The 12292-nt window shown below is 41.0% G+C and overlaps 3 protein-coding genes across 10 annotated transcripts in view; 2 read left to right on the top strand and 1 right to left on the bottom strand.

Annotated features, from left to right (window-relative positions):
• LOC109401449 (G protein-activated inward rectifier potassium channel 3) overlaps positions 1 to 12292 on the top strand; it is a 496540-nt gene that overhangs the window by 336485 nt on the left and 147763 nt on the right. The gene's annotated exons all lie outside the window — the stretch shown is intronic.
• The window catches only part of LOC109401451 (serine/threonine-protein phosphatase 2B catalytic subunit 3), a 245079-nt gene that overhangs the window by 182907 nt on the left and 49880 nt on the right, over positions 1 to 12292 (bottom strand). For all 7 annotated transcript variants that reach the window (XM_029869182.2, XM_062861034.1, XM_062861030.1 and 4 more), the window contains exon 3: positions 11171 to 11267. The gene's annotated coding sequence lies outside the window, so the exon portion shown is untranslated. The remainder of the gene's footprint in view (positions 1 to 11170; positions 11268 to 12292) is intronic.
• Positions 27 to 10040, top strand: LOC134292164 (uncharacterized). Its single transcript, XM_062861019.1, has 2 exons — positions 27 to 3148; positions 3204 to 10040. The coding sequence occupies exon 1, from the start codon at positions 27 to 29 to the stop codon at positions 2922 to 2924; it is 2898 nt and encodes a 965-aa protein (XP_062717003.1). The 3' UTR covers positions 2925 to 3148; positions 3204 to 10040.

Genomic DNA, 12292 nt, shown 5'->3' with positions numbered 1-12292 from the left:
CAACAGATCCCCCTCAAATTTATGTGATGGACGTAGCTACATTCGGCGCCACCTGCTCACCTGCTTCGGCACAACACGTGAAGAACTTGAACGCTCAAGAGCATGCCAAGGAATTTCCACGAGCAGCTGCAGCCATCACAAATAACCACTACGTGGATGATTATTTGGATAGCTTCAAGACGACCCGAGAAGCGATAGAGGTGATCAACGAAGTTAAAATTGTGCATTCCCAGGGAGGATTCACGCTGCGTCACTTCTTGTCCAATGAAGCAGATGTACTACACGGCATTGGAGAACTTCCGGAGGAATCAACAAAGATGCTATCCCTGCAGCGAGGCGAGAAGACTGAATCCGTGCTCGGTATGAAATGGCTTCCGAAAGAGGACGTTTTCGTTTATTCCGTCGCACTGCGAGATGATCTCTCGAAGATTCTGGTGGACGAATACGTACCAACTAAGAGAGAAGTGCTCAAAGTTGTAATGAGTCTGTTCGACCCTCTGGGTTTTATTTCGTTCTTCCTAATCCACGGAAAGATCTTGATTCAAGATATTTGGGCCAGAGGAACCCAGTGGGATGAGAAGATTACGGAAGATCTCTACGTGCGATGGCGACAATGGACCAGCCTGTTCGCTGAACTAGGCACCCTGCGCATACCGCGCTGTTATTTTCATTCTCCATTTCCGGCCAACTTTGAAACCCTACAACTACACATCTTCGTTGATGCCAGCGAAGCAGCGTACTCCTGTGTGGCGTATTTTCGTTTGGAAGTAGGGGAAACTGTGCAAGTAGCATTCGTCAGCTCCAAGACCAAAGTTGCTCCACTCAAGACGATATCGATTCCCAGGCTCGAATTGAAGGCTGCTGTACTTGGTACGCGTATGCTGAATACTATAAAGGATCAGCACACCTTTCCTATCGCTCGCCAAATCATTTGGAGTGATGCCGGTGTGTGCCTCGCCTGGATTCGATCCAAAAATCATCGTCGATATCACCAATTCGTCTCCGTTCGTGTGGGTGAAATCCTGATGGCGACCGATCCGCAAGACTGGAGATGGATACCTTCAAAAATCAACGTCGCGGATCTGGCAACCAAATGGAAGAACGGTCCGCAATTGAGCATGGATAACCCATGGTTTGAAGGCGTAGAATTCCTACACAAATCCGAAGAACAGTGGCCCGAGGAGCGACCACTACCAGATACCAGCGAAGAGCTTCGTTCTGCACATTTCCAACTAGGCCACTTTGCTCCACCGATCGACATCTCACGGTTCAGTTCGTGGACTAGATTACACCGAGCCACCGCGTATGTTCTGCGCTACATCGACAACCTTCGCCGGAAGAAGTTTGGTCAACAATTAGAACTCGGCGGGCTGCATCAGGACGAGCTGCAGCGAGCTGAACGTGCTTTATGGAGTTTGGCTCAGTTCGAGGCGTACCCCAACGAGATTGCTGTACTTTCCAAGTCCCAAGGTTCACCGGATGATCGACACCGTATTGTCAAGAAGTCTAGTCCAATATACCGTACCTGGCCTTTCCTGGACAACAATGGGATTCTTCGTATGCGAGGCCGAATAGGTGCTGCACCATACGCACCGACGGAAGCTAAGTTCCCGGCAATCCTCCCCCATCGTCATCCACTAACTGTTCTTATTGTAGACTGGTATCATCGTCACTTTCGCCACGCTAACCGAGAAACCATTGTTAACGAGCTACGACAAAGATTTGAAATCGCCAACCTCAGAGCACTTGTGCAAAAAGTTGCGAAAAATTGCATGTGGTGTCGAGTGACAAAGGTTTCGCCAAAAACCCCAGCCATGGCACCACTACCAGAGATGCGACTGGCATCATTTGTCCGACCCTTTACATTTGTTGGGCTCGACTACTTCGGACCGGTGCTTGTCAAGGTGGGCAGAAGCAATGCGAAGCGATGGGTGGCCCTCTTCACCTGCTTGACAATTAGAGCCGTGCACTTAGAAGTTGTCCATTCGCTGAGTACCGAATCCTGTATTATGGCAGTACGACGCTTTGTCGCACGGCGCGGACCACCAAGAGAATTCTGGACGGACAACGCAACCTGCTTTCAAGGGGCGGGTAACGAGTTGAAAGCAGAGATCGAAGCCAAAACCCGAGCTCTAGCACTAACATTCACGAGTGCTCAGACGAGCTGGAAGTTCATTCCCCCATCCACTCCTCATATGGGTGGAGCATGGGAGAGGCTCGTCCGCTCGGTGAAAGTGGCGATTGGAGCGATGCTGGAAGCACCCCGCAAACCAGATGATGAGACCATGGAGACGATTCTCTACGAAGCAGAGGCCATGGTAAACTCTAGGCCACTCACCTACATCCCATTGGAATCTGCTGATGAAGAGGCGTTGACACCCAACCACTTTATACTTGGCAGTTCCAACGGAGAAAAACTCCTACCTACAGAACCCGTGGATCAACGAACAACTCTTCGTAGTAGCTGGAAACTAGCCCAATTCATCTCCGATCAGTTCTGGGCTAGATGGCTAAAAGAGTACCTCCCCGTAATTACTCGACGAACCAAGTGGTTCGAAGAAACCAAAGATCTAGAAGTTGGCGACCTGGTACTGGTGGCTGGTGGAACGGCGAGGAACCAGTGGATTCGAGGAAGGATTGAGCAAGTGTTCCCGGGACGGGACGGCCGGGTTCGTCAAGCGCTGGTTGGAACGTCATCTGGGACCCTACGAAGATCAGCCGCAAGAATTGCTGTTTTGGACGTCGTGAAGAATTGTGAAGCAAGTTCAAGGTTTCAAGGAGTTCCTGATTCTCACCAAGCTTCACGGGTGGGGGATTGTTACGACGGGGTCCCTCGTTACGCCGACACCGCTGAGTATGTCGTGTCATCGGTCGACCGACAGCTGCCCGAGACACGTCATCAAACTGACAGAAAGAAGATGTGATGAAAAATTGAAAGTCATGCAGTTGAACTCAGTTCGGATTGTTCTAGGAATTTATTAAGCTAGACAAAATACTATTCTACCTAATCTAAATTTGATATTCTACTTAATTCTACCTTACACCTAAAGTTCTGTACGCATTCTACAGTTTGAATTCTGAATCGCTATCGCGTGCAGACTTGCCGATCCAATCACTCTCCGCTCAGAAATTGTCGGTTCACTAAAATGTATGTACAGCCACAAAATTGTAAAAATGAATTACACTAATAAACCCTATTTCAGCTTGAAGCTTACCACCAACGACAAATTTGAGTTTGCTATCCAGATTTAGTGAAGAACCCCAACACAGAGATTCCTTCAGAAACTTGTACAGCACTTAAACAATTCCACCAGTAATTCAGAAACAATTCCTGGTCATTGCTACAGGAATTCCTCTAGAAAAAAGTTTTTCTTGGGATCTTTACAGCTGCTTATATGGACGTGTCTCCAGGAATTCTTTCTGAAAAATGTCCACAGATCGCTGCAAGAATATTTTCCGAAATACTTCCAGACACCTAACAAAGGATTTCTCCAGGAGTTTTTCTATTAATTTTCGGAAGCAGATATTTCTAGGAATTCCAGTAAAAAAACGAGATACCTAGGAGTTTCTCCAAGTTTTCCTCTGAGAAGATTTCCAGAAATTCATCCTAGGATTCTTTCAATAATTTTCCTGACACTACTTCAGGTATTCCTCCAGAGATTCATAAAAGGAAACTTCTGAGATTTTTACATGGATTCTACTGGAAATTTCTTCAGAAATTCCTTCAGCGTTAATTCCAGAAATTCCTGCTCGGATTTCTTCTGAAATTTCTTCACAAATATCTCCAGAGTCTTCTTCAGGGAATTGAAGGGATTGCTCCAGGAATGTCAACTAATGATTTCTTCGAAAGTCCATCCATAGATTTTTTTTTCAGATATTAAAAATCTTTGAAAATCCTACAGGAATTCCTGCAGAATGACCTACAAGAAAACTTTTCGGTAATTGCTTCTGCGGTTTCGTCAGAAATATGTCCTGGGATTCCTTCAGTGATTTTTGCAAGATTTTTTTTTTCAGATATTCCTCCAGGGATTTTTGTTCAAAAAAGACTGGAAGAATTCAAAGAATTCCTTAAGGAGTTTTAGGAAATTTCTTTTGGAATTTTAAGAGAATTCCTGGAGGATGATTGTCTGAAGGAATATCTTGGTGTTACCTTAGGAGACTCCCAGAAGAAATTCTTGAAAATTTTCGGAAGGAATTCCTGGACAACCATTATTGAAGCAATTTTTTACGCTATCTTTGGAGGAATTCCTGGATGAATTCTGAAGCGATTCGTGGAGAAATTCGTAAAGGATTTCCTGAATAAATGTCTGAGGGATCGCTGGAGGTTTTACTAAAGGCTTCTTCCTAGTGATACCTCTGGAGGAATTCTTAGAAGATTATCTTATGCAACTACTGAAGGGAGAAGTATACAAAAATTCCTAAAGTACTAGAGAAATTTCTGAAGGAAATCCTGCAGAATTAAAAAAAAAACCTGGAGGAATTCATCAGAGTATCAATGAAGAAATTTCTGAAAAAAATTTTTTTTTGAAGAAATCTTCGAAAGAATACGTGGTAGAACTAGAGAACTTTCTGCAGGTATTCGTATTTTTTGAGAATAACTTCTTGATTAATGCTTATGACTAGATTCTGGAGCAGTTTCTGCAAAACATTGCAGAGATAATATTCTGAGAAATTCTCGTAGCATTGTCGGAAAAAATCTGTAAGAAGTCCATCTAAATCTGTAAGAAACGTCTAAATGTGAACCTGGAGAAATTTCTGGATAAACCCCTGGAGGAACGTCCAGAAAAATTGAAATTTTCTAGAGGAATTTCTTAATAATTGCACGAGAAAGTACCTGAATATGTGGAGTAATACATAATGAAACCTCTGGCGAAATTCCAACAATAGTTTTCTTAATTTTTAATGGAAAACCCTAGAGGAATATTGAAAAGCATCACTAAAAATGTCCGAATCCCCGTAAAAAACTGTTGGAATTGCTTCTTTTGAAGAAACTGCTGGATGAATTCCTGCAGAAATCCCTGGAGTAATTGCTAGAAGAATTTCTAGAGGAATCCCAAAGGAATATGCCGGGTGGAAATCTGATAGTATTCCAGGAGGAATTTCTTCAAAAATATTTGAGAAAAAAAACATGAAGAAATACATGAATTACTTCTGTAGCAATCCTTGAAGGAACCAAAAAAAAATGAATTCCTGAAATATTCTTCAAAGGAATTTCAAAGACATACATGGACAGATATGCATTCTGAAGGGATCATTTCGCGATAATAACAAAAAAATTCCTTGCAAAAATAATTCACGGAGGGGTTTCCCTGGATCAATTCTTAATTTGGCGCAATATTGAAGTAATTTCCATGGAGGCGTACCCGTATAGGGGGCGCATCAATTTGGAAATCTTGGGTCACTATAATATTTATCGTTATTCAATGGTAGTGTATCGTGATCGTGATGATCAAAAGCTAAACTGAATAAAACGATATCATTCAATGACGATACAGATTATAATTTGTTGATTGTACTTGTTATCATGATAAGGATGATTAACTTAAGATACCGTGAATCATATGGACGATAACAGGCATGATTTCTTGAACCATCATTCAAAAATGACGTTTTTTCCTTAGGTATCTGTATTAATGACATTTTTTGCGCTAGGCTAGTTCATCAAGAAACCCCCGAGGCTTTACTTCTCTTTCGAAGGAAGAACTCACATTTTGTGAGTTTGTCGGGAGAGGGATTCGATCCAAGGTCCTTGGGGTGAAAGTTACGTGCTTTAACCACCACAACAGATTCGCTCCCTCCAAAATTGCCATTTTCCCCATAATTTTTTTTAATCATTTATGCTATAAACAGTTTTTTATATTCCATATGATACCGCGAATCATATGGATGATAGAAGGTATGATTTCACCAAATCTGTTTTATCAGTTTTTCTTTTCGAAATCTGTTACTTTTGCGTACGATAATGGGAATTGCTAATTACTTTTCTTGATTTGTTTCGTTGAAATATATCATTATTAGGTAAACATTGTGATAGATTAGTGGCAACCCAATGTCTGAACGACGCATTTCATTCAGCTCTTCCCCCTACTAGATCCTGGGATGGAAGATTCAATGGAAACGGCGGGTCACGCCTTCCTAGCGGGAAATCGTCGAATTGTATTCGTTGATTTAGGTGCTCTTTCGTCTTTCCGGATTTGATTTTCTCCTTGGATTTTTTCGGAGTCTCTCCCATTTTACCAATCACATGCTTTTTTTGTAACCGAATGGCGAATAGTTGTTTTTTTTTCTTTCTCTCTCTCTCGTCGACAGAAAATTGGAAGATCTAGCTTCGGTTTTTCATCCGCCCGCTGAGAGGAAGTCGGTGTCTAGGTCGTCGTCGTTGGATTCTTTTCATAGGTTTATATTCTTGAAGGGGCGAGTAAAGTAAAATGCAGCAGAGCTACCGTGTTCCAAATGGTAGCTCTATATTCCATGATAAAGAAACGTGCAATACAAATCCAATACATTGTATTGTAACAATTGAAAAAACAATAAAATAAATGTAGAACTTATGATTATGTTCCATACGATGTATAGTGAATTAACGCTCCACGATATATCATATAGTTATCGTCATAATGGATTATTAAAATAACTTAAACGGCTACTATGAAATGAAGAGATAGCGCCACCGAAGCATGTTCATTTCACTCCAATTACCTCAATTCGAACCTTTATGATCATGCTTTCTTATTGACAAGAAGAATACAGCACGAGGAGGTTGGTAGGAGGAGGTAGTGGGCGATTCAACCAAAGACTATTCCCTCGGGACAAGGAAAAGGGTAATAAATGTCGCGGGGCGACGATGGTCAAGCAGTAGGCCAACAGGCGAAATGGCCTTTACTTTGATGCCTCCTCGTCGTTCCTGGTGGAAAGGCGATTGTAAAAACGAAAAATGATTCACTGATGGGGGAACGGAGGTCGTATGAGTCAAGTTGGAATGGAAAAAGTCCAATGGAAAAACAGTAAATGGTATTGTACCATTGCAGTTACAGTGGATTGTAAATATCATACAAGATAAACAGCAATACAACCTACTCGTAATAGTAGTAATAGTACTTGTATACATTATATTTCCAACATTCAATTCTACTGTTATTGTATGGTTTTCCAACAATTGATTCTTTTGTATAAAAAGTTAAAAAAATACCAAACAATAAAATATATGGTTTGTGTATCAGATTTGTTCAAGAAAACAACGATTTTTGTGTTGTTACGATACTTTAAAACCTATATATTATAAAATGTTGATTTACCATATATTGTATGGTACATAACCATACGCTCTATCATGTTTGTATTATCTTTTGTATGGTAACCACAATACAATGTATTGTATTTTATAGTATTTTTTTCGAGGCATGGTTTTTAACCATATTGTATATCGTATATGAACATTTAAGGTATCGTAACAGTATAAAAGCCGGGTTTTCTTTTGATATTTGTTAGAATGAAGGTCCATAAACTATTGATCAACCTGGCAACACTTCCAATTGGACCTCAAAAGGACAATCTCCGGTTTCCATTCCTCACTCAATTGAAGGATAGTAAGAAAATAAAAACTAATGTCAGGTTCGCAGCAAAAAATCGTCGCCAATTTCCGCCGGGTTTTCATCGGAATCGCATTCCGGGCCCGTTCGTCACACACACAACACGTCAACAACGGCATGCTGCTGCTACGCGGCTGCTAGTCAGGCCTGTTGATTTATTAATAGACGTGTGTGACAACAAGTGTTTGGGTGTGGAAAACATGTGACGCTTGTCATGGGACTGCATCACTAACGCCTAGCCAAATGTGACTGATCGATTTTTTTTTGTTTCGTTGGGCGTTTCGTCGGTAATGCGTTTATGCGATGTGAATTTGTCGGTTCCGGTGTTTTTTTGTAACGTTTCTCTGGCGAAACGGCGAAACCTAGTGTATTTGTGATTTGATACGAGTTCCCACCTTTGTTAGATATCTTGGGATTCCTCATTGATCATAATAACGTCAGAATTCAGTGGAAGCTCGAAGTTCCTAAGGGGAAATTGCAATAGTACTGCACAGATAAACATTTTCTTGTAAAATTAGGTGAAAATTCATGCACATAAATAGAATGCCTGATTGAGCGTAGAATTACATTACGTATCGTGTAAAATTTAACCACGGTAGTGTTGATTTCTGGTTTATGTCGCGTAATCCATCAAAACACCAACCGATTACGCGATATTTCGCGAAAATTTACAAGAAGCTGATGTTAGCTTACATAACGTATAATGTAATTTTGCACGTAATCTAGCATTCCTTGCATGCTAGATGAAGTTTACGTGAATATTTTTTTCAGTGTGGAATAATCCTTACTGTGAAGTAGGAACCTACATAAGTCGCTGTAAATTTGCATCAGCTGCTTGAAAATTGTGAATTAAGTAATTAACAGCAATGATTCCAAGTGTAAACTGTAAGTCTGTGGTAATTGTTAGAACACGTAAAAATAATGTGTCATGTGAAGTTCATTCACTGTTGTGTAAATTTTCGCTATTTATCACGTAATCCTCCATGAACTCTATTACACGATATTTCGCGGAAATTTTCACTTCAGTTGTGCAATATTACACGCCATATAAGGTAAATTTACACCACTTCTAACAATTATTTTTCTACGTGTAATATCCCGCCGAATTTACCAACGATTTTTTTCTGTGTAGTTCTCTTGCAGTAGAGTTCATAATTTCTATCTATCTGTCGTTGTCCCCATTAATTTCCCTTGGGCATTGGAGCCTATCCTCCATCCATGCCAACATGCCTATCCGATGTTGTTTTGGTGAAAAGGATGACGACGTCAATGGATGATTGCCATTTTCTCGTTTCCTTCGGTGACTGATGGCAGCCGTCCGAGCTCATAAAGTAACTATGAGATCCTGCCTCATGGTTACCATTCGTGGAAAGGTTATGGTTGATCCCAAAGCAGGGCGTTGGAAAGGTAGCGAAATTTGACAGTCAGTAATAAATTGCCACTCTTTTCAGCAGGGGATTAACACGACGAGAATGCTTTGCGAAATTTTTGTAATAACATTGAAAAGATATATTTGCACCTGGGCCTGACCGCTTCAATGCTTGTAATACATCTTTGATGTACTGCAAGCATTAGGCTAGACTAGGACTAGACTAGACTAGGACTAGACTAGACTAGCACTAGACTAGGACTAGACAAGGACAATACTAGACAAGGACTAGACTAGACTACACTAGGACTAGACTACACTAGGACTAGACTACACTAGGACTAGACTAGATTAGGACTAGACTAGACTAGGACTAGACTAGACTAGGACTAGACTATACTAGGACTAGACGAGACTAGGACTAGACTAGGACTAGACTAGGACTAGACTAGGACTAGACTAGGACTAGACTAGGACTAGACTAGGACTAGACTAGGACTAGACTAGGACTAGACTAGGACTAGACTAGGACTAGACTAGGACTAGACTACTAGGACTAGACTAGGACTAGACTAGGACTAGACTAGGACTAGACTAGGACTAGACTAGGACTAGACTAGGACTAGACTAGGACTAGACTAGGACTAGACTAGGACTAGACTAGGACTAGACTAGGACTAGACTAGGACTAGACTAGGACTAGACTAGGACTAGACTAGGACTAGACTAGGACTAGACTAGGACTAGACTAGGACTAGACTAGGACTAGACTAGGACTAGACTAGGACTAGACTAGGACTAGACTAAACTAGGAAAAGACTAGACTAGGACTAGATTAGACTAGACTAGGACTAGACTAGACTAGGACTAGACTAGACTAGGACTAGACTAGACTAGGACTAGACTAGACTAAGACTAGACTATACTAGGACTAGACTAGACTAGGACTAGACTAGGACTAGATTAGGACTAGAGTAGGACTAGACTAGGACTAGACTAGGACTAGACTAGGACTAGACTAGGACTAGACTAGGACTAGACTAGGACTAGACTAGGACTAGACTAGGACTAGACTAGACTAGGACTAGACTAGACTAGGACTAGACTTGACTAGACTAGACTGGACTAGACTAGACTAGACTAGAAAGAAATCGTTATCGTACTTTAACAGTCGATTTTCAGTTTAATCGGTCTGCTTTAAATCCGTCGTAACGCTTCTAGACCTCTCCAGGAGGAAGTGTTTCCGATTTGCTCGAAAAGAAGCAAACAAGGCATTCCCTATTCCATCATAAACTATCACGACGACGACGGAGGACGACATGGGTAGAGGCGCAGACATTGCTGACATTTTTCCTTCCGGCGATGAGGGAGAAGCGTTTGTATGGGGAGAAGTGGTGTGAAATGAACCCTTCAATGGAACGATTTTTCAAGATTTTGCGTCAGTTTTAGCGACAAAAGGTCGAAGGACAATACGTCGAAACGCCAACGGCAATCGTATGAATTCTCTCTTCTTCGGAAATAGCCTTTCGAACTTTTGTTTTTTACTCTTTGACATTTTGTCCCTCCGTCATGACGGTTTCCGGCCTTTAGCACTTTTGCGACGTTTTGTTTTTCGACCTTTCGTCGCAAATTATTCGCGTCACTGCAAGCGTATTTATCCTTAGAATAACCGGTTTACGGCAAAGGCCGAAGACCAAAATGTCGAAAAGACAAAAGGTCGAAAGACGAAAAGTTGAATGACAAAAGGTCGAAAGGATGAAACGTCGAAATGCCAATAGTACGAAATGGTCAAACGTCAAGAAGACAAAATATCGAAAGAACAAAAGGTCGATAGGACATAAGGTCGAAAAGACAAAAGGTCGAAATTGAAATGCTTTGTGTTCTTTTATTTTTTTTGCAATAATTTCGACCTCTTCGACCTTTAAACATTTTCTTTTTCAACCTTTTGTCATCAGTAGAAGTTTAGAGGAAAAAAGAACACATATATTAATGAAAAATGAAAAAAAAAATCATTTGGACGAATCTTATTGTCCCCGATTCCCCTAACAAACTCCACTTCCAACGTGGTAAATCCCTCGGGAAGATTCCCACCTGTCCCCCCAAACCCTATCAAACCGCAGTGACAAATGACACTACTTCTGGCAGTAGTAGCCTCAACCCTTTTGCTCTTCGTATTCTTCTCAGTGTAATTCGTCAAGTTACTACCACCTACCTGTGCACACCTGTCACTCTCCTAATAACATCGGGGCATTTTAGCGCTGCTCGTCCTGTTGTGGTCCGTTGTTGCACGACGACGCCTGAAGAGACGCCTGAAATGGAAACGACGAGAACGAGAATTTGGAAATTAGTTCACCGGGAAAAAGAAAGTGCATTAGATTTTGTGGGGCCTCGGTGCGGTGGTGGATGACGAAGGATGACGGATCCAACGTAAACGAATCATAAATCTTCCCTGCTGTTTAGCTGCGGTGGTGGAATTGTGGGGAGCAACCATTATTTATGTGGACATAAATCCTACCCCTTGCCATTGCCGTCGCCACCCCTGCCTGATACTGAGCAGTCGTCAGTGTGACCGGCAAGGTGGTTAAAAAGCTTAAAAAATGTGATCGTTCTAAAAAAATATTTACAAATTTCTCAAATTTTTCGACACTATAAAAAAAAACTTTGAAAATTCGTGATTTTTACAGATTTAAAACTATCACTTGCTCTTCATCAATTCTCCAACAGCCAAACATGTCCACCTGTTACTGTTCTATTCACCTTGCAAAGTAAGGGTAGTGCAGCACAGAAGACTACCACCGGTGGGTGGGTTGGAATTGGTATTGGCTGATTGACGGCTTCCTTTGATGCAGGAATTCACTACATCGTCGCCGTCGTTCCGCTCGATTCGAATACACGCAATATAAATCAAATCGAAGGAGGCGTGCGTTTATTTCCGGACGAAGGGGGGAACGTGGAGTAAAACGTCGATCGTGTGGAAGAGTATTCAAGCCGTAAATTTTGTGTACATTTACTATTTTTGAAAGATTTTCAGCTAAATGATGTACCTAATTAAAAAAAAAATTAAAATAAAAAAATTAAATTTGTTTTTAAAATATTTCCAAAATTTTCTTAAATTAAAAAAATAACTACATAGTTTACTTTAGAATTCAGCTTGAAATATTTGAGGCTCTCATCACAACTTAACTTTTCAAACAACTAAACTCAATGGATAAAGATTTTTAAAAAAATAAAAAAAAAATAAAAATAAAAAAATAAAACAAACAAACAAAACAGTCAATACCAAGTTCCAGATTTTCACCATAAGGCGCTGTCCATGAACTACGTAGGCTCATTT

The sequence above is a fragment of the Aedes albopictus genome, chromosome 3 (assembly GCF_035046485.1).
Source record: "Aedes albopictus strain Foshan chromosome 3, AalbF5, whole genome shotgun sequence".
Lineage (NCBI taxonomy): Eukaryota > Metazoa > Arthropoda > Insecta > Diptera > Culicidae > Aedes > Aedes albopictus.
This window is presented reverse-complemented; position numbering and strand designations above follow the sequence as displayed.

What these genes read in the sequence shown, in the direction of transcription:
- LOC134292164 (XM_062861019.1), top strand. Translation starts at nt 27, where the DNA reads ATGGACGTAGCTACATTCGGCGCCACCTGCTCACCTGCTTCGGCACAA.